General features: G+C 46.8%; 1 protein-coding gene across 32 annotated transcripts in view; it reads right to left on the bottom strand.

Moving 5' to 3' along the window:
• The window catches only part of ZFHX3 (zinc finger homeobox 3), a 527,663-nt gene that overhangs the window by 79,636 nt on the left and 422,319 nt on the right, over positions 1 to 25,708 (bottom strand). For all 32 annotated transcript variants that reach the window (XR_013374931.1, XM_077888804.1, XM_077888884.1 and 29 more), the window contains one exon: positions 17,539 to 17,770. Coding sequence is in view for 31 of the 32 variants with exons in the window: in XM_077888804.1 (XP_077744930.1) it covers positions 17,539 to 17,770 (232 nt within the window). In the remaining variant the exon portion in view is untranslated. The remainder of the gene's footprint in view (positions 1 to 17,538; positions 17,771 to 25,708) is intronic.

The raw sequence follows: 25,708 nt of genomic DNA, 5'->3' as shown, positions 1-25,708 counted from the left end.
ATCACATATCACTATAACTAAGTGATCAATGAAGAGACAAATCCATATCATGTCCCTCTGTCAGAGGATGCTCTCAAAAGAGCATGATGCCACTTTTTTGGAATTTCTACCAAAACACAAAGGCTGATTCCAATCATAAGGAAACACCGGACAAACCCAAATTGAAGGACATTCTACATAATAATGCACCTGTATTCATCATCAAATATTTTGAGAGTGTGAAAGAAAAATGGAAAGACTGAGGATCTATTCCCCATTACAGGGCATCGGAGAGGACAGCTGAATGCAACCAGTGATCTGGAATTTTCTTTTCATGGAAAGGACATTACTGGGAAAAGCTGAGCAAGATCTGTAGATTACCAAGAAGTTTTGTATCAATGCTATTTTCTGATCTGGGTAATTTCCATGTGGTTATTTAAGACTGTGTTCCTGTGCTTAGGAAATACACACTAACATATTTAGAGATCAAAGGGCACCATGGCTGAAACGAGCAAGAGGAACAATAACAATGTGCATAACCGCATATACATTTTACACATGTATGTAGAGGATGAGAGGGTGTGAAACAGAGAGCTTGGTAAAGCAAATGCAGTAAAAGTTAAGATTTGGGGAATCTGGATAAAGGTTTATAAGAATTCTTTTACTCTTTACTTTTCTGTAAGCCTAAAGTTATATCAAAATAAAAAAAATTTAAATGCAAATTTAAAATGAAATAGAGTAAGATTCCTAACACCCCTAGTGCAATTACTTAATTTTCCTATTGTTAAATATTTGCAATCATACACGTTACTACAGAAGCATTTTAGACTATATGGAAATTTCATTTACTATTTATTGTTTTCAAATGACTAATGAAAATATTAAATAAAAACAGAGCTGTCCCCAGCACTTGGAGTTGCCCTCCACACAGTAGCCCAAAAATCAATACATTATTCCTATTTATTAGTCGTCGTTTTAGTCGGGTTCCAACATGCGAAAATTTCTCTTTAGGCTCTGAGTCTGATCAGATTGTGGAACAGGGGAGTTTTTATATGTTTGTTTTTAATAAGTCTATGATATTCACACTTGTAATCCTATTTGTCTTTCAAAAGAGCAGACTAATCGTGGTGGAGGGGAAAGAGAGGAAGCTAGAGACAAACGATGGAAGAAAACGGGACTCCAATTGTTGATGCTGATACTGGCCCTACATCCTCTCTCCAGCTAGAATTACCTGCTCACCGGCTCCTGAACCCCTCATCCAAACCCATGCACTTCGTCCCACGCCCTTGGGTCCTCTTCCTCCGCCTGCTCCCACCCATTTCATCTTCCAGGAACAGGTTAGCCTGCTCCTCAGAGTTTCACCAGTTACTCAAGAATTGCAGGATATTTATTGCCGTGACCTACTATGTGGTAATTACAGTGGGTCATCTTGAACCCTGTTAAATCTTGTGTGTGTCCGTGTGTGTCTCTTATCACCAAAAAAAGATCATAGGTGGGATCACTTCTCTACTTTCTTATAATCCCTCACAGACACTAGTGTTTACAACTAACAGGTGCATAAGAAACAGCTGCAAAGCTCCACACATCTCCAGAGTTTCCAATGCAAGAACGAGGAAGAGAGTTACCACTGAGTAACCTTGAGAAAAAATGCTTAGAGAGGGAGGTGAGTGTTTCCGAAGTACACTGAGAGTCCCCAGAATATAAGTTTGCACTTGTACAATACAGCTTCCCGTTTCAATGAGAATTCACATACATTATTTCATTTCATCTTATTAGGATGATGGGATTTGTTCTTGATGAATCCATAGCACTACCGTTACCCATCACCATCCCATTATCATTACGTGTTTATAGATTTTCCCCTTTATTACTCATTTTATTTTTTCCATCAAGTGTATTTCAAATGTGAGGTAGTAATTACCAACTTCTCTACTCTTTACACTTAAAGTTTGCTATTCCCGCCCTCCCCCATCGTAAAAGCTGTAAGTGCCAATTGTTGATAATCTTGAAAACACACACACACACACACACACACACACACACACACACACACACACAAAGTATGAAGGAAATAAAAATCACCCATAACCATCTCAGTATATTTATATATGTTTTAAAGGAAACTAGGACAACCACATAGGATCTCGTGACTTGCGTCTCTGTCTATTGAACTGCTTCTACATCCTTAAATATTAATCAAGAACATTCTTAATGGCTATCCAGATTTCCACCACATAATCATAACAGTTTACTTAATCCTCTCCTTATCTTTAAAAGATGCATGGCAGAGATTCCTAATTGCCTTCGTAATAACTGCTCTTCCTTGTGAACAGAGCACTCATTTTATTTGGGGAGGCAGTACCTCCAGCTAAGAATTGCATCTTCCAGGCTCCACTGCGTGGGAAGAGTCATGCAACCAAGTTCCAGGCAATGAGATGCAAGAAGAAGCTTGGTGCTGGAGCCACCAGGGCCGTCTGGACACATGGAAGGAAGGTGGGTCCCTACTCATCCTGTGGGGCCTTCCCTCCTGCACTGGACTGTGCGCCTCTCAAGTCAGTATGCCAAGGAAAACGAAAACTCTAATTCATTGATGCCACTCTCGGGGTGTCCCTGTAAGTCACAGCTGAATGCTACGATAAAATAGTAGTTTTGTCTGTTTGTCTCCCCACCTACTACGATCTTCGTAGTCTATCTAACTTCAAAAAATACAGGATCAAGCCCTCCTATACAAACCAGATTTTCTGTGATCAACCGGAGACAGAAGCCCAGCACAGGGGACCGGCAGTGAGGGCGGCCTAACCTGGGGACAGCCAGCCCTAGTCAATAAGCCCGCGGGGAAAGGTATGGGCGTTTGTTCGCTTCCACTGTTCCTACAACTCCAGCTGAGAGTGACCAAGAAAGCTGCCCCTCGCTGGTTCAAGTTACTCCCATAAAAGAATTCCAAAGTCCCAGGCTGCTAGACTGCTTGGCACACTCGCGCGTCGGGAACACGGCCAGCTGGGCGTGGCAGATGCCTGCAAGCCTGGAGCGGCGTCTGGGTCTGGGTCTCTTTCCCAGTGGGGAGCCCTGGCCGGGTGTGGACGCAGCCCTGCAGGGAAGCCTTCCCCCCAACATGCCTCCTCGTGGAAGCCCCGGCACCACCAGGCACAGCCCAGAAGCCCAGGGGGTCCCCAGCCCCCAAGGGAACCCTGACGGAACCCGCGACCACAAAGCCTGCTGGGACCAGGCCGCTGACTCACGCAGCAGCTGGCAGAAGCCTCGGGGCGGTTTACGCGCGGTGCGCGGACTGGCATCACAGCTGCCCCCGAGGAACAAACCATTTCCCCCAGAGAAACAGCAGACCGAGTACTCGAAGCTCTAATGCACCAACACTTCAAGACCCGCAGACATTAGGCCTCAGTGAAGGTGAACTACCTGCGTCGTCAGGTTTAACGAGATGACAAAGCTTTAATCCTGCTGCTTAAAGAAACGGCCGACGTGGGCAAGTGGAGCTTCCAGGCTTCGTGAGAACGGAGCGGCGAGCGGGATTTCATCCCGGGGGGGGTATGCCCCGGCCCATCGGGTCTCGGCAGCAGGACTCTGACACCCTGACACTCATGCCCCTGCTCCGAGCCACAGAGGACGGGGTCCGGCGCGGGGCTGCAGTGGCTCCAGCCCTCACCCTGGCCACACTGGCCACGTCAATTAACTCTGACACAAACTTACTTTACTGCCCGACGGGGAAAATGAGCCAGAAGAACTGTTAAACTAGGATCCTATCTGCTCTGCTTTACCATAATTTATGGGACAGGCTTATTCAAACACTAAAGACTGCTGGTGTTTCATAAAACGCAAGCACGCCACATCAGAGGTTTTGGCCTAAAGCAAGTCTTCGTGTTCTCCAGGTTTCAGTATTTCACTGTTACGATACGGGGTTAGAGGAGTCTAACAGAAGCACGTTCTCTTGTTCTCTGTTCGTGTGGCCTTCTCCAGCTAGAAACGGCTTAGGGATCCGGCCCACTTGAGAACTAAGAACAGGACAACAGTTGGCGCTGGTGCTCTTTCTGCGCAATGAAAGCCGTGAGCTCCCTGCACTGAGCGTGTGCTGGAGGTGGACGGGGAGCTTCTGAGATGCCAGCCACGTTTTGGGGCTGTCACAGCATGCCCTGGTCAGCCCGATGTCCCCAGCCTTCCAACCACCTCCTCCCCACGTGGTGCCGCCCATTAGAGAGTTTTATGAACCAAATGCTTGAGGGTTTGTGTATATTTATGTTACCTCCTCTTGTCTCCCTTCTGTTCTTCCAGGGCATGTTGGGGAAAAAAAAAAGTTATGATAAACTTTAATAAAAACAAAATTAAAATGATTAAACCTTTCATATCCTTTAGAGATTATCTCTCCTGCTGGCTGGTCAAATCTGGAAGAAAACAAACACAAACCATAGCTTGCTGCTCCTCTTCCCATTCACCCCCCCCCCCCCAACAAAGAAACAAACAGAACAGACCGCCTGTGGCCAGATTTTTAAAATAAATTAAATTTGTCCTCACACACGGCAGCCAGGTGTGGCTGAAAAATTCTTTCCAAATACCCAAGATACATACCAACATCCTTCCCTCCAGGGATCTTTCAACATGAGCCTGACAATGCCAAGGGGAAGGCACCCAGAGGGGGCTGGAGTGGCCCTAAAACAGCTACTGAAAATGAGTCACAATTCCCCAATTGGCCATGTAAAACTTGGTCCCGTGTCTTACAAAAGGGACCAAAAGCCCCGTGTCTGCATACCATCTACTGGAAACACACACAAACACACACCAGTCTGCATTCCTGATTAAAGCAAAGCCCAGAGAAAACAGTACAGTATGGCACAAATCTCCCTGGTCTTATGTGTTCTGAGGAAGTCTTCAGACCCGCCTGGGGTCCGGGCACATGTCCGCCGAGAATAAAATGGCTGTGGAATTAGATCAGGCCTGGCTGTGAAAGGCTGCGTAGGCACGCAAATCAGAGCTGGGTCACTGGCCCCCCTGAGTGGGATAATGACCTCTGGACATGCAGCAGCGAAGACATCAAGATGACAAAGGTGTCGGGGCACTGAGTCCTGTTTAGAGTACAGCAGCAGGCAGTGAAATGAAATTCTTGTTTTAGAAATGCACATGGTTGGGACACCTGGGTGGCTCAATGGCTGAGCATCTGCCTCCGCTCAAGGCATGATCCTGGAGACCCAGGATCGAGTCCCACATCAGGCTCCCTGCATGGAGCCTGCTTCTCCCTCTGCCTGTGTCTCTGCCCCTCTCTCTGTATCTCTCATGAATAAATAAATAATCTTAAAAAAAAAAAAAGAAAGAAAGAAAGAGAGAGAAAGAAAGAAAGAAATGCACATGGCAATCCTGTCCACCAGGTTCTGTGCACCGTCAGTGCCCATCAGAAAGAAGGTGGAGGGTGGGAGGAGATGGGAGGTTCTGATCCTCTGCCTTGGTTATCCTAACACACACCCTGCCCAGAGACAGTTTCTCATTCTTGTGCTTGGTGTTTACACTGTAGTAGAGACAACGCATCCTCAAGTCAAAAGGACAAGTCTTTCCTGTGCTTCACACTTAGAGGATGAGTCACCAGTTAAGGATTTTGTTTTTGGAGAAAAAAGCTGCTGACCCTCGGGGCTAAGGCAGAGGATGGCAAAGTGCTATGCTGGGGCCCAGGAGCAGCCTCGGGGCAGTTCAGGGTCAGTGGCACCCCTTCTACTTGCAGTCACCCCTTTCCTCCCTGCCCGGCGGGGTGATGGGGAAGGACACAACTCATATTTGAACTCTGCTGGACATGCAAATTTCCATAGCAACCTGACTAGTAGTGTAAGTCACACACTGTCGCCTCCCCTACGCAGACCTTGCCAATGACCCCATATTGATGGGGGCAAAATTCAAAACCCCACGCCTGGCCAGGGCCCAAGGGATGGGGCTGCTTGAACCACATGTCCCAGCAGCCAGCCTCCGCGCCAAGCCCTCTGCCTGCCCTCTTGCTCCAACCCCAGCTGAGGGGCTTCGCACTCGCTGGGCCTCTGCCAGGACGGCTCTCACTCATGCCTTCCTCCTCAGCTCCAAGGTCGCCTTTCCAGAGAGACTTTTCCCAGGGCACCTTATAAAAACAACTCTACTATCTCACTCAGCCCCGCCCGGCTCTATTCTTATAGCACCTTGCACACCTGATGTTCTGTATCTGTTTATTGGTGTCTGTTCCCTCAACGGGAGGGAAAGTCCGGGCTCTGTGTTCTCCTCCTGCTGGCAGCCTCCCCAGAGCCCAGAGAGGTGCCTGGCCATACTAAGGACACGTCTGTGTTTGCAGGGCTAAAGGACTTGACTTCTGGACTCAAATCAGTCACATCTTCACCAGCCACAGTTCTCTTCTAAAACCAAGAAAGGTCAAATCCGGTCTTTTCCCTACCTACACCGTATCTTCACCTCTTCGTTTCCCAAGTCTTTAGCACATGCCCATCCTCCTTGTACCTTCCAAACTGTCCCACCCTTTTTATTTTTTTAAAGATTTTATTTATTTATTCATGAGTAACACAGAGACAGAGAGGCAGAGACACAGGGAGAGGGAGAAGCAGGGTCCATGCAGGGAGCTCGATGTGGGACTTGATCCCAGACCCTGGGATCACGCCCTGAGCCAAAGGCATACGCTCAACCACTGAGCCACTCAGGCGTCCTTTTCCCACTCTTTTTAAAAAATTGTGGCCCGGTCTTTATTTTGTTCTGATTTGTACTGCCAAAGAGCCTTTGCTGTTGCTTTGTTAATCATTCAAGACCCAGCAAGCCAAATTCCAGCTAATGTCTACTACAAAATTCCAGTTATTACCATAAAAATGCCTGGGGTGGACAGCAGTCTGCATGGCAGATGGCCAGGATGTGGATGGCCACATCCCCATCACACCAGGGTCTCACAAGGTTCTTGTGCTGGTGACGGACTAGAACCACTCCAGCGAAGACCCCTTCCCCAGCTGACCGGATTAGAGCTACCTTCGCCACTCCTGGGGGTTTCTCGATGCTTTTGGAACCAACTCACACAAGAGAAGCACAGAGGACTCTGAAAGTTAGGAAGACCATGTAAACCACTGCTAAGCATCAGAGGAGACCCAGGCTTGCACTCTGATGTGTGCAGAGTCACAAATCACTGTGGCCCCTTCTCTCACCTCAGTCTTACAGGCTTCTTCCTTTCCATACTGAGAATCCAGCAATGGACCACATTCCTTTCTAGATATCAAAAGCCTTGTCCCTGGGGCAAAGCACTACTTATCCCCTGGATGAGTCAGCCAACCCACAGCAATGAGGGAAGACACAGCAGGTAGAGCATCGCCCTGAGCGTTGGTTCCGACAGCAGCCTTGATGCTGTCTAGAGCTGCACTGTCCATGAGAACATTCTGCTGGGAAGGAAACGTCTGCTGTCTGCAGTGTCCAATATGGCAGCCGCGAGTCCCACAGGGCACTGAGCACAGACAGCCCAGAACATTGGGAACCTAGAGCCTCGAGACATCGACAGTCGGCTGTGAAGGGGTGAAGAGCTTCTGCTTTATGCTACTGCAGTAAAGGAAGACCCTTCTGGAGGCTGGCTTTAAAGCCTGCATCCCCGGCTCATGTTTACTGAGATCGGAATTGGGGATGAGGATGCGCCTGCCTTACAGACATGGAGATAGGCCCTAAATGCAAGTTATGAAGGCTGAAAACCTCTGCACTGGGTCCTTCCTATAGCATCAAGCATGGAGTATTCAACACGGAAGAGGGTGAAAGCAAAGAATAAACATCCTTCGGGTACTTCCAGCAATCTAAATCCTTTGGATGGAAGCCCAACCAACTGACACCCTACAGAACTGTCCACCATAACAAGTCATAGAATATGGCAAGGCCCTGGGGGCATTTACCCCAACAGAAAACAAAACAAACAAACAAAAACCAGAGCTACCCAACACTCTCCACAAACCCAGTGAGTGTTGCTCGCCCCCAAAAGCACCAGTGGGCGATGGTAAGGAGTCGCTATGGCTATAAATCCCTCCTGCCCAAACCTTCTCCCCAAGCCCCACAAGGAGCGCCCCCCTAGGACGATTTTTACTGGTGCTGAGACCTGGGAGCAGGTTTCCGGAGCTGGAGAGCCTCGCTGCACAGGGCACTGGGCCGGCTGTCCCGGGCTCCCCGGTGTGCAAGGGGCTGGGCCGGGACAGGCAAGGGACCCCGGTGACGCGGGCTCTGCGGGCATGGTGCTCCTGAGCTGACAAGGGTCCTGGGCACCTCCACCCTCCTCCGGAGTCTCCTCCAGGGAGCTGGCCCTGGGTCCTGCTATGCCGGGGCCTCAACGAGGATGGAGGGTGGGAGCCGTGGGGGACAGGCAGGCCTCCCCCCACCTCCGCGTCCACCTCTACTCTCCCCCTCCCTCCCCTCCAAAGGGCCAAGGGGAAAGTAATCTGCCACAGGCCTTGGGGGTCCTCAGAAAGCCCACGCGACAGGCAGAACTGTGTCCCCCCACAACTCTGACATTGAAGCCCTAATGCCAGCTGCTCAGGTGTGACTATGTTTGGAGAGAGGGCCTCTGAAACGACGATTGAGCACAAGGAGCCCGCTCAGGTGGCCCTGAGCCAGCCTGCCTCGTGTCCTTGCTCGACGTGCAGAGGACCGGGGAGGTGCACACACAGGAAGGGCCACGTGGGAACAGGCGGCAGCAGCCTCGCAGCCGGGCAGATGCACCTCGGGGGAAATAGAACCTGCCAATAACTGCATCTTGGGCTCCCAGCCTCCGGAACTTGGAGAAAACAAATTTCTCTTAGTTAAGCCACTCAGTCCATGGTATTTTGGTGTGGCAGCCCGAAGCAAACTAAGGCAGTCCAGAAGGAAAAACTCTGTCCTACACTCAGGATTTTAAACCAATGAAAACAGTGGAAGAAAAGAACACAGATTCTTCTTCTTCTTCTTCTTCTTCTTTTTTTTTTTTTTTTTGACTTTATAAGAAGATGACAGTTTGAGCTAAAATTTTAAGTTAAAACAACAGGTTTGTTCCAAGAAAAATCACACACGGTCCAATTTTTAATATTCTAATTAGAGCAAAGGTCAAGGATCTTTTAAAAAGCAATCAATAGCTCCTTTGGTTAACATATACACCAAAGGTCTCAAGATAGTCTTGAGGTGTGAACCATAAAAAGCCCGTCAGCATGTACTCTGAAAGATGCATCTTGAGAAAGCCTGGTCAAACTCCCTCAACACCGCTAAGACGCTTACGTGCCTATCTGAAGCCTATCTGCTCTCATACTGGGAAAAAGCAGCAGAAAGAGAGATGGGAAAGCAATAAAGAATATACCCACCCAGGATGACCGAAAGCAGGTAGTGTGGGTGGGCACCATGCTCTTTAAAATGGAAGCTGAAGAACGCTATAGAAAAATGCAGCTCAAATCCAGCCTGGGCCTGTCAGAAATCCGAGGGATGCCAGTGAGGATCCAGCACCGTCCAAAAGAACCTTCCCAACTATGCTTTGAACCTGTACTTTCCACCAAGGTAGTTGGGAGCCACATGTCGTATTAAGCATTTGAAATTTGGCTAGGATGACACAGAGGCTGAATTTTAAATTTTTATTTGACTTTAATTGATTTAAACTTCAACAGCCACATGTAGCCATAGCTACTATAATACTGGACAGGCAGGCAACGAATGTAGAGGAGTTGCCTTGCTGCTCTCAGGAATCTAGAAACCCAACAATCAGGGAGCTATGGACAGTGCTTATACAGATTTGGAAGGACACAAAACTTTTCACTTCTAGTCAATGTTTAAAAAAATCATATGTGGCTATAATTCTCATAATTGGGTCACAGTTTGAAGGGGGTTCCTTAACATCTTTAAGTCTGAGAAGCCTTTGAGCTATTTCTGTAAGCAAAGAGATGCATGTTCTATTTTCCTTCCCGGCCCCCAACCAAGGTCAGGAACAAGTTTAATATAGAATGTAAGTAGCCCAAGAAAGGGATTCTTTGCACATTTATAAGGGCAAAACAAATACAAGTCATTATTGCTCTTGAAAAATACATTTGGGCAACCCAAAAGGTATTAAGTGCAGAGACCGAGATGAGGGATATGCACACATGATGCGGCTGCCATCTCCTGTGACAATTGTCATCACAAGGTCCCTCCCCTCGAATGAAATCCAGGTACAGAACACCCACTCGCTGGCTAACAACCGATGTTCACTGAAGGTCATGTTGCACACTTTCAAGTTCCTTGGACATCCATTTTCAAAGGTGAGTTGGCATAAAGGTTTCATTAAAATAACACTTGGTATAGTATGTCATTCTAAGTCTCCTCTGGGGGCTCCTGTGTTTTGGGGCTCCCTTAAACAGGGCAACACCCAATGCTGACCCTCAACACACACACACACACACGTGTACATCTCTCCTAATTCCAATAACCACCAACAGGTGCCTTTTTTCTTTTCTTTCTTTTCTTTTGCAGTGCCCCTTATTATTACCCTCCCTGGAAGGGAGTGGCCATGCTTTTGCTGCCTCTCAGAACAGACAGCACTGGGTGGCCACGAAGGCACAGTCTGCTACCTCCCTAAGAGGAGAGTATGGAGGACAACCGAGAGCCACCAACCAGGAACAAGGCTACAGAGCCCAGCAGCATGTGGCCATGTGTACAGCCCACTGTACGGGGCAATACATGCTCTAGTTTTATATACTGATATAAAACAAACCAACCAACCCCTGGTAGCTTTGATCATCCCATAAAAACAAATTAACTGGTGAATGGCAGATCTAGAATATGAAACGGTGGTGAGAATCACTGAACTTGGCCAACTGCAGCCAGATTTTAAATAACTTCTAAAAGGTCAATGTCCGGGCAGCTCAGGTGGCTCAGCGGTTTAGCATCACCTTCAGCCCGGGGCCTGATCCCGGAGACCCGGGATCAAGTCCCATGTCAGGCTCCCTGCATGGAGCCTGCTTCTCCTTCTGCCTGTGTCTCTGCCTGCCCCCCTCAATATCTCTCTCTCTCTCTCTGTGTGTCTCTCATAAGTAAATAAATAAAATCTTAAAAAAGAATAAATAAAAGGTCAATGTCTTGGTATGGATGTTAGTCTGTCCTGGAGAAGACAGAGAAAACAGATTACACGGGAGGTTGGAGACTCTGGACCTACTGCCCAAGCGACAACAATGGGGTGGTCCTATCCTCTTTGGAGAGACCCTTCCAGACCAGGGGCACGGGACAGCAGCAAAACTGCACTTTGCACGTGTCCACCTTCCAACAGACCAGATCATCAGCATATTTTGCAGAGAGCAAGCAGAAAAGTTTAATTGCCCTTAATTACCCAGTTCAAGAAGGCTCCTAGATAATGGCTCTCAGATTTCTTGCCTGGTATCGACGTAATTTGCTTGCCTGACTCTGGCTTCATCATATTCCTAACTTAGAAGCAATAACCTCTTGAAGACGTCTTTCTAGAATAGACGCTGAAGTTGGAGAGAAGGCTGGGTCCTCACCACCAAGGTTTCTTGTACGGGGAGTCAGATCCGTGGCTTCCACAATGGCCTGGTGCGTGTGCGGGGGTGTGGGAGGAGGGGGAGGGGAGGACACACAGGCACATACTCCAAGGAAGGACTAGGGCAAGGAATATGTAATCAGAAGCCATCACAATTACAAATGTAAATGAACAGGCAATTGGCGCTGACCTTTGTAGATTGTTAGAGGACTAATTAAGGCAAATCAGGGACTCTGTTCCAACAGAAAAACAAGACAGTGTACACCCTGAAGACTACTCCTGTCCTCTCCACATAGATGCAAAATGCAAGAGGATCAGACTGTAATCAAACTCCGTACACTTCCCAGTGACAAACAGCAAACTAACTCCACGAACAAAAGGCAACCAAGACTTACTCCCTGGTATATATACCGGTAGCAACCATGCTGGTCTCTCTAGCTACAAGCACCATGGATATGTGAGCTCCTGCCGTGTGCCTGACACCCTATCAGACTCCACGTAAGTAGAGCCCACCCACGAAACAGCCAGAGACGCCAATTACAAACTCTTGGTTATGTTAAAAGCTTCAAGAAGAATACTTTTCAAAAACAGAATCAAAGTAATCAAACTAACAGAACCAAATCATGTCATTCCCTAAACTCCATTTTTTCCTTTAATGGTATTATGCTCCCTTTCGTGCTGATATATAATGATATCTCTTTATCTGTGTGTTGTAAAACACCTTTCCAAAAAGCACACTGAAGTTTACAATTCTATTGTTCCAATAGTCCTTATCAGGGAATGTATTTGAAACAGATAAAGTCCTGTTTTCTCCACTCCTCCGTAAGTGCTTAAAATTTCACTCACTCTGATTTGTTGGATGTGCTCTTTTCACACCACGTCTTTAGTTAGAAATATGGTACCCCTATGCCTTTCCCAAGTCCCATCAATGAGACATACACTAAAAAGGAAAAAAGAAAGAACACTGCTGTTCGGTTTTACAAAAACAGTGCTTCAGAATTACAGAACTGGCCACAACATATTTCAGTGCTATGAGAAAAATTATACTACAATTGTATATAATTTAGCTACTTATAAAAAAAAAAAACAAAAACAAAATCATGTACTTCATACTTAGAGGGCAGCCCTATCCCAATTTTGAAAAATAAAAATGGAACAAAAATGAGAAAGCTGAAAAAACATTTTCTTACTCTCTTAGGCTGTAAAAGTTAGGCAAAACTCCCTGAAAGTTGATTGAAAAAATAATCCATCAAGCGAAGCAAGTGAGTGTTTCAGTACAGGTTGTCACCAAATCCACATCATCACTTGGCTGGCCTCTGCCTCCCGACTCAGAAATTCGCTATCTCGAGCGCCAAAGATGTGTCAGGAAAGGGGGATGCCAGCTTCCGCTCCAAACAAAATATTCTCTTAGACTCTGAACAGTTGTTATCTCTGTAAACTGAGTCATCATCTGATTGCCTCGAATGCCTGGGCTGGCCTATCCACCAGGGAATCCACATGAAGAGATGAGAGGAGACGTCGTCAGAGGCATCCCTCAACTTATGCAAAGTCTTGTATGCAAGTTGGTATGCGATTAAGAACTGTTAAATTACATCTGGACGAAGTTTGGAGATCCAGGACTACGTGAAGGAAAAAGTAGTTAAGGCAAGGGTGAGACAGAGAAAAAAAAGGAGGACGAGGAGGAGGACGCAGGCAGACAGCAGGAACACAAAAGGCCTCTTGTCTCCTCGAAGCTCAGGGCACCGGGAGAGTGAAATTAACTACAGTTTCACCCGGGAGCCAGAAATGCCTTTTTCATAAGCAAACAGGGAAGCTGATCCTACATGACCCACCTGCGAGAGCTTTCCATCTTTCAAGATCTTCTGGTCAACTAAGGGGAAGTAAATAGCCAGTGCCAGCAGCTGAGAGAGAGAACCCGGTGCGTTAGCACGTAACAATGGGCTTTCTCTACCTCCACCTGGTTGTAAGGATGAAATGAAAAGACCAAATCCCAACAAAGTCAAGACACCACTTAGTCTCCCTTGCAGAACATGCACTCAAGTCAATAACCAAACAACAAGGCCAGGGTCGGGGTGTGACAGGGAACGTGACCTGTTTTCTCGGAGCTGTGTATTTCCAAGTCATTTTTTGAAATGGGAAGCCCTGCTGTGTGTGTGTGTGTGTGTGTGTGTGTGTGTGTGTGTCTAGTGTGGTGGTGAGGCTGTTAAGCATAACCACAGAACTGTCATGCTAGGTTAAGGATGCTATGATACAGGACTTGGCTTGTCCACTGACATAAGGGTAAAGCTGGACCACAAGCAGGACCATGTAGAGGACAGTGGCCTAATTATTAGCGCACCTCCAATAACCAAAGACTTAGCCCTTTGGTGCAGGGCAGGACCTAAAGGTTTTATGTTTGGCCATGAGGCCTTTCTGGGGATCACACGATCAGGGACAGGTGTCAACTCTGGCTAGGACCGCAGAGTTGTAAAGGGCAGCAGACAACTTCAGTTCTTCCTTCTCCGTACTTCCAAACTCACACAGGGTTGGCAGGCTATGTGGTGAACTGGACTGATTGGAAAACATACTGACCTAAGTGAACAGGTAAAATTTGAAGAGTTACTTTTGTCAACCAGAGGGAAGAAACTCTCCCGGAGTTCTCCCCACCAGCTGCAGCAAGGGAAGCCTGGGTACCTGCGGGTGGGGGGGGGTGTAGGGTGGGGGGTGGAGAACAACAGGGGCCTGGGATAGGAGGTCCTGAGCTCACAGAAGAAAAGGAAGTTATTTCTTCTGTAACACTTTCTGGTGTATGAACAACAGAGGAGGAAAGGAGAGGAGAACACCATCATTTAACTAGATGTTGACAGGAGGCCCATAGAGAACACTCCAGACAGCACACCATTTACAAGCAGCTTACAGGCAGAACAAGCAGGTCCCCAAAAGGTGCTCAAAGACTCCCTGAGGCTTCTTCACGCTACACAGCTGATGTTTCCAGCTAAAGATCAATGTCCTGACCCTTACGTGAGAGAAGAGAAAATCAAGAATATGTGATCAAGTCTCTGTTGATAAATTTGAAGTTGATGACCTTCCGTGTCTTCATTCTATGAGGTCCACAATGTTCCTTTTCTTAAAAAACATTCTTTCAAGAAGTTAAAAGCCAATCCCTGGGGGGAGGGAGGATATATTTTAAGATGAGCTGTCGTAAAGGGGTTTCTGAAAGGGCACCGAGTTACTTTTAATGTCAATGTGACTATTACCTAATAATCTGTCCTTTTGTCGTTAGCGAAGAGTGTGGACTTAGCCTGAGCAGAGCATGAGTGGGAGGAGGGCAGGGCGTGGGGAGGGAGGAGGGTGCAGAGCCAAAACAGGACTTCAGGCCAAAGACAATACAAAAGGATTTTGAAATACAGAAAGGAAGTCTATCATCTAGACTAAAGTTGCTCATACACTTCAGGGGGAAAAATAACTTCTAATACGCATTAAATGAGAGAAACCCAGAAGGCAATGGTGTAAGAAAGCAATTCCAGAGCGGACTGCATAAATAGAAGTATTACATTATAAAACAGGGAACCGTTTGTTCCAGTCCATAGACCCCGGGTGAAATGGCAGCTGTACACTATTTAGTTTGGGGCACCTCATTAATAAAAAGGGAATTCTGAGTAGAGTGAAAGAAAGAATTGAAGGGCAAAAAGGACCAGCTTTTAACAGAAGATTAAAACAATGACGTATGCAGAGCTGGCCAAAAAAAAAAAAAAAAAAAGAAAGAAAGAAAGAAAGAAAGAAAGAAAAAAGAAAGAAAAGAAAAAGAAAAGAAAAAAATTAAAAACAAAACAAAACAAAACAAAAAACCTCACCAACTCTAAAATAAATAGGTCAGCATTTATTGGCGGAGGAAGGAGAATCCTGTAAAATGACTCCACAGCAAAATAGTGGGAATGGCAGGATGACACAGAGGCCAAAATGAGGACCCCCCACAGCCAGATGGCACAATGGGCTCAGTCTTCGGGCACAGATGGGTCTGCGGGTGCCGGCTTCATGCCTCGCTCCTGAGTGTTCACATGCAGAGGGACGGGGTCACACGCCAAGCAGGAGACCTGGACATTACGGCATTTGAACTTTAACCAGAAGAGGCATTTGAAAAATACGGGAAAGGACAGTTGTGCAGCAACCCAGAGGTGACGAGTATTATCCTGGTACCCAAGAAATTATCCTGGGTTCCGGAAGAAATGAGTCACCCAGCCTGCCAGGAGGACTGGCCTTTCTGCTGTGATCATGAAACCTCAGCTACTCCAGCAGGGAGGACACATTCTCCCCCCTTGGGATATCCAGTCATTTCATTTACATGGGGAGGGGGGAAATGGGGACAGGGCCAGGGGGCAGAGGGCTCTGGAGGGCACAGGAGAGATGCCTCCAGGAGGGAATGCAGCTCAGTGAACAAGCAATCTGGCTGGACCTTCAGAGATTTAGAAATGTCTACTCTGGCAGAGGGCTAGCCATGAATTAATCATAGGTACCTAGAAAACCAGGGAAAATAAAAAGTTGTACAAGAAGGTAAATGAAATTATAAAACTCTACATGGCTCAGCTATGATTAATATTTATAGAGTTAGAATAACGAAAACACTGAATATTAATATAACCCAAAATTATTATTTAATCATCATGGATGATGGAGGGAGGGGAAGAATGGGTAGACAGGGGGGCTGGGGAATGTGGTGTAAAGGGCATGGGGTGTGCATGTGTAGTTTGGGGTGTCTGTGAGTTTGTGGGTGGGGTGCGTGTGAGCAGATGAGTGTGTAGTCTGTAGAATGGTGTACTAGTGAAATCCCCTTCTTTCAGAGCAGAAAGTCAACAGATAATGTCTAAAACATTAAAAAAAAAACATCAAGAACCAGTAGTAGAAGCACATTAAGAAATACTGCTCTGGGCAATGGGATGTGGGAGGGTCATGACATTTTTTCATTAGGTTTCTATAATCTGTTGCCTTTAAAAACTAGAAAAAATGAAAAATTTGGTAAACTTGAGATTAAAAACCCCGACTCAGCCACTACAGCTCAGGGGCGGACAGTGCCACAAGCGATGAATGGACAAAGGATGGCCCTGAGTCTCTAGTGGCACCAGGTGGTGGGACACTGAGCCCCCAGGAGAGGGGAGTCTGCAGGACACAGTGGTGAGCTCAGAGCCCATGACGTGGCACCAACGAGAAATGCAGGGAGCTGTCTCAAGTGCATCTGGTACCGCCAGGAGATCAAAGCTTTAAAAGGCTGGGAGCCAAGGGCCAGGGCCTGATGCCCAGCTCATGTCAGCATGTGGGGCCGACTGAATACCATGAGCCAGGGGTGGGCACAGAAAGACTGTCAAGAAAAGTAGGAAGACAAGAGAGAAATACACCCTGGAAGCTCAGGGAAGGGAACTTCAGGGATGGAACCATGTAATACTTTCAGAGACCGCAGAAAGAAGAGAAGGCTTTGCAGGCAGCTCCTGGATTGGGCACATCCGAGGTCAGTGGTGAACTCTCAAGGGTGGTTTGATGACGGGGACAGGCTGAGGCATGGCCCAGAAGGAAGCGGCCATGGTAGGAGCACAGAAAGGAAGGCAGAGAGGGCGAGGTCCCCCTGGAAGGCTCTGACTCTGCAGAGAAGCAGGCGGCGGCGCAGGGTCACGACTTGCAGACACGCCCCCAAACCCGAAAAAATGTTTAGAACCAGTGCCAGCTATGCTGATCCCCTCTGACGTTCATCCTTGCACCGGCCTGGAGGCCGCAAACTGCCCGTTCTTACCACTGAGCAACACATGATTTAGCATTTGCTTTATGTGCATCCAAAGTAATAAAGTGAAATGTTGAGTATATATAACCAGAGGAATTTGGGGATAGAAAACAAAACATCTCCAGTTGTCCTGCTCACCAGGCAGTGGCCCGTAACACCTGATGAAAAGCGGTGCTAAGTTCCTTTAGTTAAAAAAAAAAAAAAAAAAAAAAAAGGCAAGAACGCTCACGATACTCCTTCCAGAACACAGTGTGTCACCTATGAGGTCGGGGACGGACACGAGGACCAGCGGCAGCAAACCACAGCCCTCGGGGGTCCGCACCAGGCCCACCGAGAGCCCACTCACCCGGATCAGTGGAGGGGCACCTGCGGATGGTGAAGATCTGCCCCAGGTCCTCGTCCTCCTCCGGCAGGCCCTTCTGCAGCCGCTGCAGCTTGCGCAGGCTCTCGCTGCGCTGGTGCTTCATGGAGCGCACGTGCTGGATGAGGTTGAGCTTGGCCTTGGTGGAATAGTTGCACAGGACGCAGTGGTAGTAGCAGCTCTCGCCCTCTACTCCACTCTCGTGCTGCTGCAGGTGCTGCGAGGGCAGAGGAGAGGGTAAGCTACTTGAAGCCCGCCGCCACCATCAGCCCACCCCGGACCGGCCACAGCCCAGTGCTCGGACTCCTAGGAGGGGTTGCTCTATGTTCTCCCACCTACCTTCCCCCAGCAGTTCTTCAAGGGCCGGCAGCCAGCGGACTCTCCTTCCCATCTGCCCCCTACCCCTGGCTGTCCCTTCCCCTGTGGCTTTTCACGGGGCTGCTCCTGCTGACGGATCGGACCCTCCCCATGTCACACAGGTCTTCCTGGCACAGTAATCAAAGGTTCCCCCTTTCACTCTCCAGCACACCCTGCTTTATTCAGATCAGGGCTGGCAAACAATGGCCTGCAGGCCAAATCCAACCTGCTGCCTATTTTTGTAAATAAAGTTTTAACAGAACACAGCCACGTCCATGGATCTGCGTGTTGTCGAGGGCAGCTTTCAAAGCACCAGGGTTTGAGTACTTGCAGCAGAGATAGGATGGCCCACAAAGCCTCCAGAATCACTATCTGGTCATTGACTGAAAAAGTTAGCCAAATCCTAGTTTAGGTGATGGCCAAATGGCCACCCTCCCTGTATGGAATCCTAGGTCAGTAACACCAAGCCAAAGCTGCTGTCTGACTTTTTCACAGGAATGACAGGTCAAGTTTTTATATTTAGAACCACAGTCTTTTAGAAGAACCTAAAATTAGATTTTCCTTTGGATTAAAAAAAAAAAAAAGACAGAAAAAATAAACTTCTCCAGACTGGTTCCCTGTCAACATCTGAAGGTCATTTGGCTTTAGTGCATCAGATGGTCAAAATTACACTTTTTGTTGTGTTTGTGTAGACACAGTACTGATTCCAGAACAAGGAAGCCCCAAAGCTGGCAGAAAGCAGGCACACACAGGATTAAAGTTAGGGGTGCAAGAACAGAAAAGGTCACAGTAACAGTCAGCAGACCCCATACTCTCCTGTGTGTAGAAGACTCCGAGATGATCCAAGGACAAAATTCACAGCCTCTTTGTGCCTCTCTGAGAATATGATGAAAGCCATGGACCCTTTCTCCTAACAGCTGGGGAAGTGACCTGCTCCTGGTATGGAAAGGATATCTTCTTCTTTACAAATGACCCATTTTAGGAGAAGAGGAAGTTTTTCCATTGGCTGCATAGAAGGCAGAAGAAATAATTCCAAAAAACCTAAGCAAATGATCCACGGTAACCCAGCTAGTTAGCAGTGGGAGAGAGAACTAGAACCAGGGTCTCATATCTCCCAGCATCCTTTAGGAGGAGGAAACTCAGATAGCCGTTGTGTTATTACCCTCCTTCTCTGCACCCGCATCCACAGATCCCAGAGCCTGCCCCAAGGACCTCCACAAAAGACACAGAAGATGCTTTGGAACTACTTTGTGCTGTTCCTCTCCTTTTTGACCTTTACTTGTCCCATTCAGCGTCCAAGCCTTGAAAACTGTTGCTCATCCTGCTTGGATGGGCTTCTTGTCCAGATGATAATCTGAGACACTGAGAAGGCAGAGCAGTTAAAACGTCCTGCGCTCCACCCAGTATTAAAAATACCAGAGGGCTGGCCTTACCAGCACTTCCTATCAAATCACACATGTACACATTCTTTGTTCGCTGGAAAAGTATGAAAACTCTAGAAGCACATTTGAGCCTTACTGGAAGAGGAAATATGAATGCACCAATGGAGGGTTGCAGAAAAATCATTGTGGGGGAGGAGAAGGGGAGGCCCAGGCTCTCATTTGTGTAAACTGGCTAAACCATTCTTCCATAATACATGCTTGCTCTGAGGCCAACATATAGGTAAAAACGTGAAGGGCTTCATAGGTATCAACAGAGAACAATCCCTCCTTTCGCCCCAAATGGGTGATTTGATACACTCAGGAGCAGAGATTTGCAACAACGCGGTATTCCAACCAGTGAAAGCCATTCTAGAGCACTTTCACAAACAGAGGGGTCTGAAGAACTAGCAAGCTCGTTATTAACTGTTAAGGCAACTACAATGATTGATAATGAAAACCTACTTTTTTTCTGAAATAAATTTGAGCTGCTTTTTTTTTTTTTAATTAGTTTATCCTCAGTTTGCCTGGTCTGAGACAAGGCTCCTTGCAGAGGATTTCAGGAGGATGGAATGCACGAAAGCACTATTTTCCAGAGGCTGCAACCCTGGGAAGAAGAGGGTCTAGGGGATAGATGTGAAGGTATAGGAAGAGCTTGCCCATGTTCATTCTCCCTGACTTCTCCACAAAGTCCCTCCAAAAAGCCAAAAACTGGACTAAGATATTCCTGGGAGCAAGGGTTTGGCTTGGGATTAAGGAGCAGGACACTTGTAAAAGAGCCAGTACAAGGAAACATATCTGAACACTGTATTGGATCACTAAGACCAAAAGTATTACATTTATTAAAGTTTCAACAATAACTGATGAAATAAAAGATAACAGGGAAAACAAGCATGGAATCCAGAGCAATAAGTGTGATCAAGGGATTTCAGGAGTATTATCAACTATGAAGTCAGAGGAAGAATCACTAAAGCCTCACCCCTAAATTCCCATCACCTTCCTATGAGAGAATTTCCTTGCATTAAGGCACTGAAACTTACACATAAAATTTTAATATGGATACGAAGGTTCTTTTCCAAATGGCTGGAGTTTCCAATCTCTGAGCCAGAAGAGAGGATAGCGTGGCCAAAAAGAGTTGGATGGGAGTTGAGATGTCAAATGTCTTTTGTTCTCAAATCTATGGGCTCTTGGGTGATAGAACTATATAAATCCTGCATTGACACAAACAACATACTGGGGACTCCTGATTTAAAAATAGTATGACGAAAATGTTCCAAAACCACTTTACACAAACTCACGGTGGTAAATGGCAATCTCTTGTGCCACAAGGAGTTCTTCTGTCTGACATTTGAAAGCCATTTGGAAGGGAAATGGGCACACACTACAAATGGTAGAGGAAACGAGGTAAATAGAGCCAAGGCCTCTTCCCCTGAGTCTGGCCTAGGGAACATTTAGGGTCTTCTCTCGGAGGCTTGTACACAAAAGCTCAATTCAAAATTCTGAGCTGAAAGCCAGAAAAAAAAAAATCCAGATTAAACTATTTTTTGGTTGTCAGGAAACAACCTGCTTATTGATTACATCTCAACCCAAACTTAGGCTCACAACCTGAGTCTATGTGCTTATCAAAGATCCTGTTCTTAACCGAATTTTGTAAGTTCTCAATACTTCCTCAAGTTGTCCAGACTAGAGCCAACAGGACCCAAAAGCTAGCAGCAGGGTTCCACCCTCTGTGACCTTCTCCGCACCATCTGGTCATTTCCCAGGTCTTGAGTGGGTCAATGCCCCAACCTGCTAACCAGATGCCCTCTCCCTCCCAAGTGGCATTGGCTGTAACCCCAGGATTCCACCCCTGGCACCTGCCTAATAAAAAGCAGTAAGAGGAGGTGGGGCTGGGTAGACCAGTGAGGACTCCACTAGGGCAAGCCAGTCAGCCAAGGACATGCTTTCCCTGCAGAAGAGAGTAGATGTTTTCATTTGGAGAAGGAGAGAGTATAATTTGTTCCTGACCCAGCTAATTAGAATACCCTCAATTGGGATCCCAATGTATTTAATTAAATTCACTGTAATATATGAAGAATCCACCAAGGCACAAGTCCCAGTGGAACACTCAATAAAGGAGCTGCCTCCTTTCAGAGTTCTTGCTCTTCTCGCCAGGCAGGAAATTTTTCTCCCACACAAATCCTGGACTCTCCAGCCCTCTGTCTACCACAGAGACCTCCCATCCTTGGGGATGGGTGGACCCAGTCTTTACTTTTTCCACTTTTCTGTGCTCTGCAGGTAAGATTCTTAACTGTTTACCTCCATCAGGTCAGGTGCACAGTTTGAAAAAAAAAAAAAAAAAAAAAAAAGAACAACCCAACAACTTCAGTGCCTAGTGTGCTATGAAGTACCCATGGTACCCGTGGACTCCAAGAAAACCGGCTGCTGTGCACCCTGGGCAAAAGTCGGCTCTGATTCCCTTCTAAGTGTCTGTTAATACCTCAGTGGCTATGCTCACACACACACACACACATAGAACATGCCCTATCCCAGGCCCTTAACCTATAGATGATTAAGACCATGACTGTGGTGACTTGGACGACATGCCAAGGGGACAGGAGGGAAGGTATCACTTTGGCTTCACTATCATTGTGAGACTATGCTGGCCAGACCAGTGAAAATCACTGGCTTACTCAAGAAAAACTGCCATCTACCCACAAACTAATAACGATGAAGCAGCAGCAAGACCAATGAATAAATTGAGAAAGAAAAATCAACTTAGCTCAAGAATAGTGGCAACTGAGGTCTACACAAACTCACTCGGACCTGTGACCTATGACCCCCTGAACCAGCCCAAGGGTTCCCTTGATTCTCCTCAATGTCACTGGCTGGTTTAAAAAGTGCTTGCAAGACACTGGGGGTGTGTGAAGTGGTTCAGTCATTTCCAGAAACAGAGACCTCCATGCTTTGGCAACATGATTTACTTTCGAAGATTCAAAGAAGTGTAATGACCCCTAAGAAGGAAATAAGCATCTAGTTTGACCATCAGTGAAGTAGAAGGGCCCAACATTCTCTGACTTTTCCAAATTACCACCATGCAGCAGATAACAGACTGTCCTCACCGTGAGCAATTAGGTCCCTGTCACACACACACGGGCAGCCAGTGCTTTTTCCTGAAAACAAGGGAGTATGGGCTCACTTAGATTGTTCAAGGACCTCTTCCCCAGCCTCTTCCTGGTCTTGCTGGAGCTCTTCTAAAATGCTTGTCCCATCTCGATTTAGCTGGAAGGTGACACTCCTGTGCCATGGACATGGAAACACCTACTGGCCTCCCATCTTCCCCTGTGGGTCTAGCTTGGGGGTGGTGGGAGGAGGAGAGGGAAAGGCTCAGAAAGAAAACCCCTCCCTGTAATAAAAAGCACCTCCAACAATGAGCCTGGTACATAAATCCAAGTGCAAAAAGCAAATTAATAATTAAAAAAGAATGGAGAGGAAAGAAGGCAGCCTGTGTTACTTTGTGACTCTACGCCATTAATATGTGGTGCTCGTTCACCCTGGCCAACAACTGGAAGTCAAAGAGAGGAAAAGAGGGCTCTTGTTAGAAAATAATTCATCGTGAAAATCAAAAAAATGTGTTCCTGTTACTTGTTTCCCAGGAAAACTAACCAACTTCTGTCAGAGAACATTGATTTCTGTAAATCTGGTGGGGCCCTGCTCCTTCCTCCTCCCCAGTGATAGAAACTTCTAACATCTGGTTCTTCATGCATGGAATGCAAAATATTGATCAGGTTTTGTCAAAGCCTTCCCTTTAAAGCAGAAATGGACAAAGTACATTCACATACACATACTCACAAATGAAAACACACAGGACTCATAATGAAGCTTCCTCAGGGGAGTAACACCTGTTACTATAAACACGCCCTCACCCACCCTCTCACGCTTTTCTGCGCATCCAACAAATCTCTGCTCCTTGAGCATGTGGAGCCCTGTGATGGATGGCGTGGAGCAGCTCCCAGACATCCCCCTGAGCAAAGGGGCTACCCCAGGGGATACCAGAAACCGAGAGGCATCTCCATAGCAGGCATGCAGTGTGAACCCCAAAACACTTGTTGAGGTGCATGTGAAGTGTATCCAAGCAAGGGCAGCTAGGCGGGCCTCCCAATTCGTAAAACTGAGGCCCTGGATGGAGGCGGCCACCGTTGCATCGGCCTTCAGAGGGGACACTGCTAACCACAGTGTGCCAGGGGCTCCAGCTTCTGCCCTCTGGGCAAGGACTATACAAATCATTACCACTTCCAGTGAGAAGGAACAGGAAGATGAAGGTCCAGTTAGTTTACAAATTCCCCAAATCGTAAGATAAAATAAGGAAGACATAAGTGACTGTCGTGCCCATTCACGGCATGGACTGCTAAGAAAACACCCACGGCGACTTGTGATCTTTTCCTCCAGCTCATGATGAGGTGGGTAAGCATTTGGCTCCTGTCCTTGGAGAAATCCAAAACTCATAGAGGTCATGGGCCTCCCCTCCAGGTCTCAAGAAGAAGAAATAGGACTAGAAGCTGAGGCTTGATGCCAAGTCCACAGCCATCTGACTACATGGCGCTGACTGCAGGGGCATTCTGGAACATGAGATTCCCCAAACCCAGGTATTCCCCTTGAACGCTGAAAAAATAAATTGTTGCAGGTATAATGCGACTGGGAATGGAGGCAGTTAATTTTTTAATCAGTGGTTATGTTACAGATTCAAGCTTAATGTCACATTCTTAGGAAACCTTCCAGAAGATCAACCTAAATATATATGTATTTTCTGTTTAATGTTGGCTTTTCACCCACTCATGCCCTCATCCTTGGCACATGCTAATTTAGTCCTATTTCGCTGTAGGAGCCCTGCAGACACCATAAGATACAAGTCCCAACCATGATTTATAAGAGAAAGTGAAAGGAAGTAAAAATGTTCCCTTAGATCAATCCATTTAATGTTACTCTGACCTATTTTCTGGTTTCTAGGCCAGACTCTGGACAAGCCATGAGTGTTCATTCTCTGTATCTGAGCTCTGAGGCCGAAGGTGAGACTTCCCATCCCTGTGTCTTTTCCCCCTACCTGAATGACATCTCCTGATTCAGAAGTCTCCATACTAGCGTTTCCTTGAGAGACATACAGTACATCCTCTAAGGAATCTAACAACAAGAAATCTAAATATGGCCTCTTGTGGAATGCTGATGCCTTCACATAATAGATTTCATTCCCCTCTGTTAGGGCAAACTCCAGAAAGGAGAGGGAGCTTATTAGGTATACAGGAGTTCTCCTGAACCAAGGGGGGCCCATCAGAACATGAGGTCATAAGCCAAAAGAGGGCTAGTTTCCATGAGGGTCAAATGAGCATCTAGACACAGAGCAAGGAAGCTGAAAGAGGTTATGTAGTGGGTGAAATCACAAAGTGGGTCCCACAAGGTGAACATCAAACTGACCACCCTCCAGAATCTACCAAAAGCTCATAGGATCTGAAAATTATCCCTTTGCTAGGATAACATACTGGCTACAGAACCTTCCCCACTCATTAAGATGTATTTCTTTGCTAGTACTACTTTCCAGCTCCCGTAGATGTCAACTCCCAAATAAAAATATGGGCCACCATCTACGCACTACTCTAGCGTGTCCTCCTTCAGCTCCGTGACAAAATGTTGCCAATGCTGGTGGTTTAAGGTACACTCTGAATTAAGGCAACCCGGTGGAAAACCCTAACTCTGTGCTACCTTGGACAAGTTATACACACTGCTGGGCCTCAGTTTACTCACATGCAATACTGGGATGGTTAACAGACCTTCCAGAGAGCACTGGTGGGGGGATTCAATGGGATAATCCATATGAACTGCTTAATTCAGTACCTGATGCACGGTTAACCTTTATAATAAGGCTACCATTATTATTATCATTATATATTTCAAATTAGTTAAGGTTTGCGATTAGAGATAGAAATGGGAAAAAAAAAATGAAGTACTACTGAATTTACCTATTTGACATTTCTCTCCATACAACCGTGCCTGTCCCACACTCTCTGGGACCCTCACCCCCAACCCCCAAAGAGGAATCCCTAGCCGACAGTAAAGAATCTATGACCAATAGAAATTATAACATGGAGGGGATACTGAACCACACAGGACCAACTTCTTCCTTGTAAAACTCCTTCCTTGTACTTAATTTTAAGTCACTCGTCCAAAGCTATGCTACTGCTGCAGGCACAGCCAGGATCCGCACCTCCAGCCCATGCCTTTGCCTCAGAACTGTATCTGTTTACCGGGTCTCTTTCCCCTTCAGGGTGTCACAGTATAACGAAAATCAAGAACCATATTCTTTATCATGTCTGCCAACATCCCAGGTGATGACGAGGTAAAGGAAAGAG

Source organism: Canis aureus, chromosome 3, assembly GCF_053574225.1.
Source record: "Canis aureus isolate CA01 chromosome 3, VMU_Caureus_v.1.0, whole genome shotgun sequence".
Classification (NCBI taxonomy): domain Eukaryota; kingdom Metazoa; phylum Chordata; class Mammalia; order Carnivora; family Canidae; genus Canis; species Canis aureus.
The sequence above is the reverse complement of the archived record's forward strand: the minus strand, read 5'-3'. Positions and strand labels throughout refer to the sequence as shown.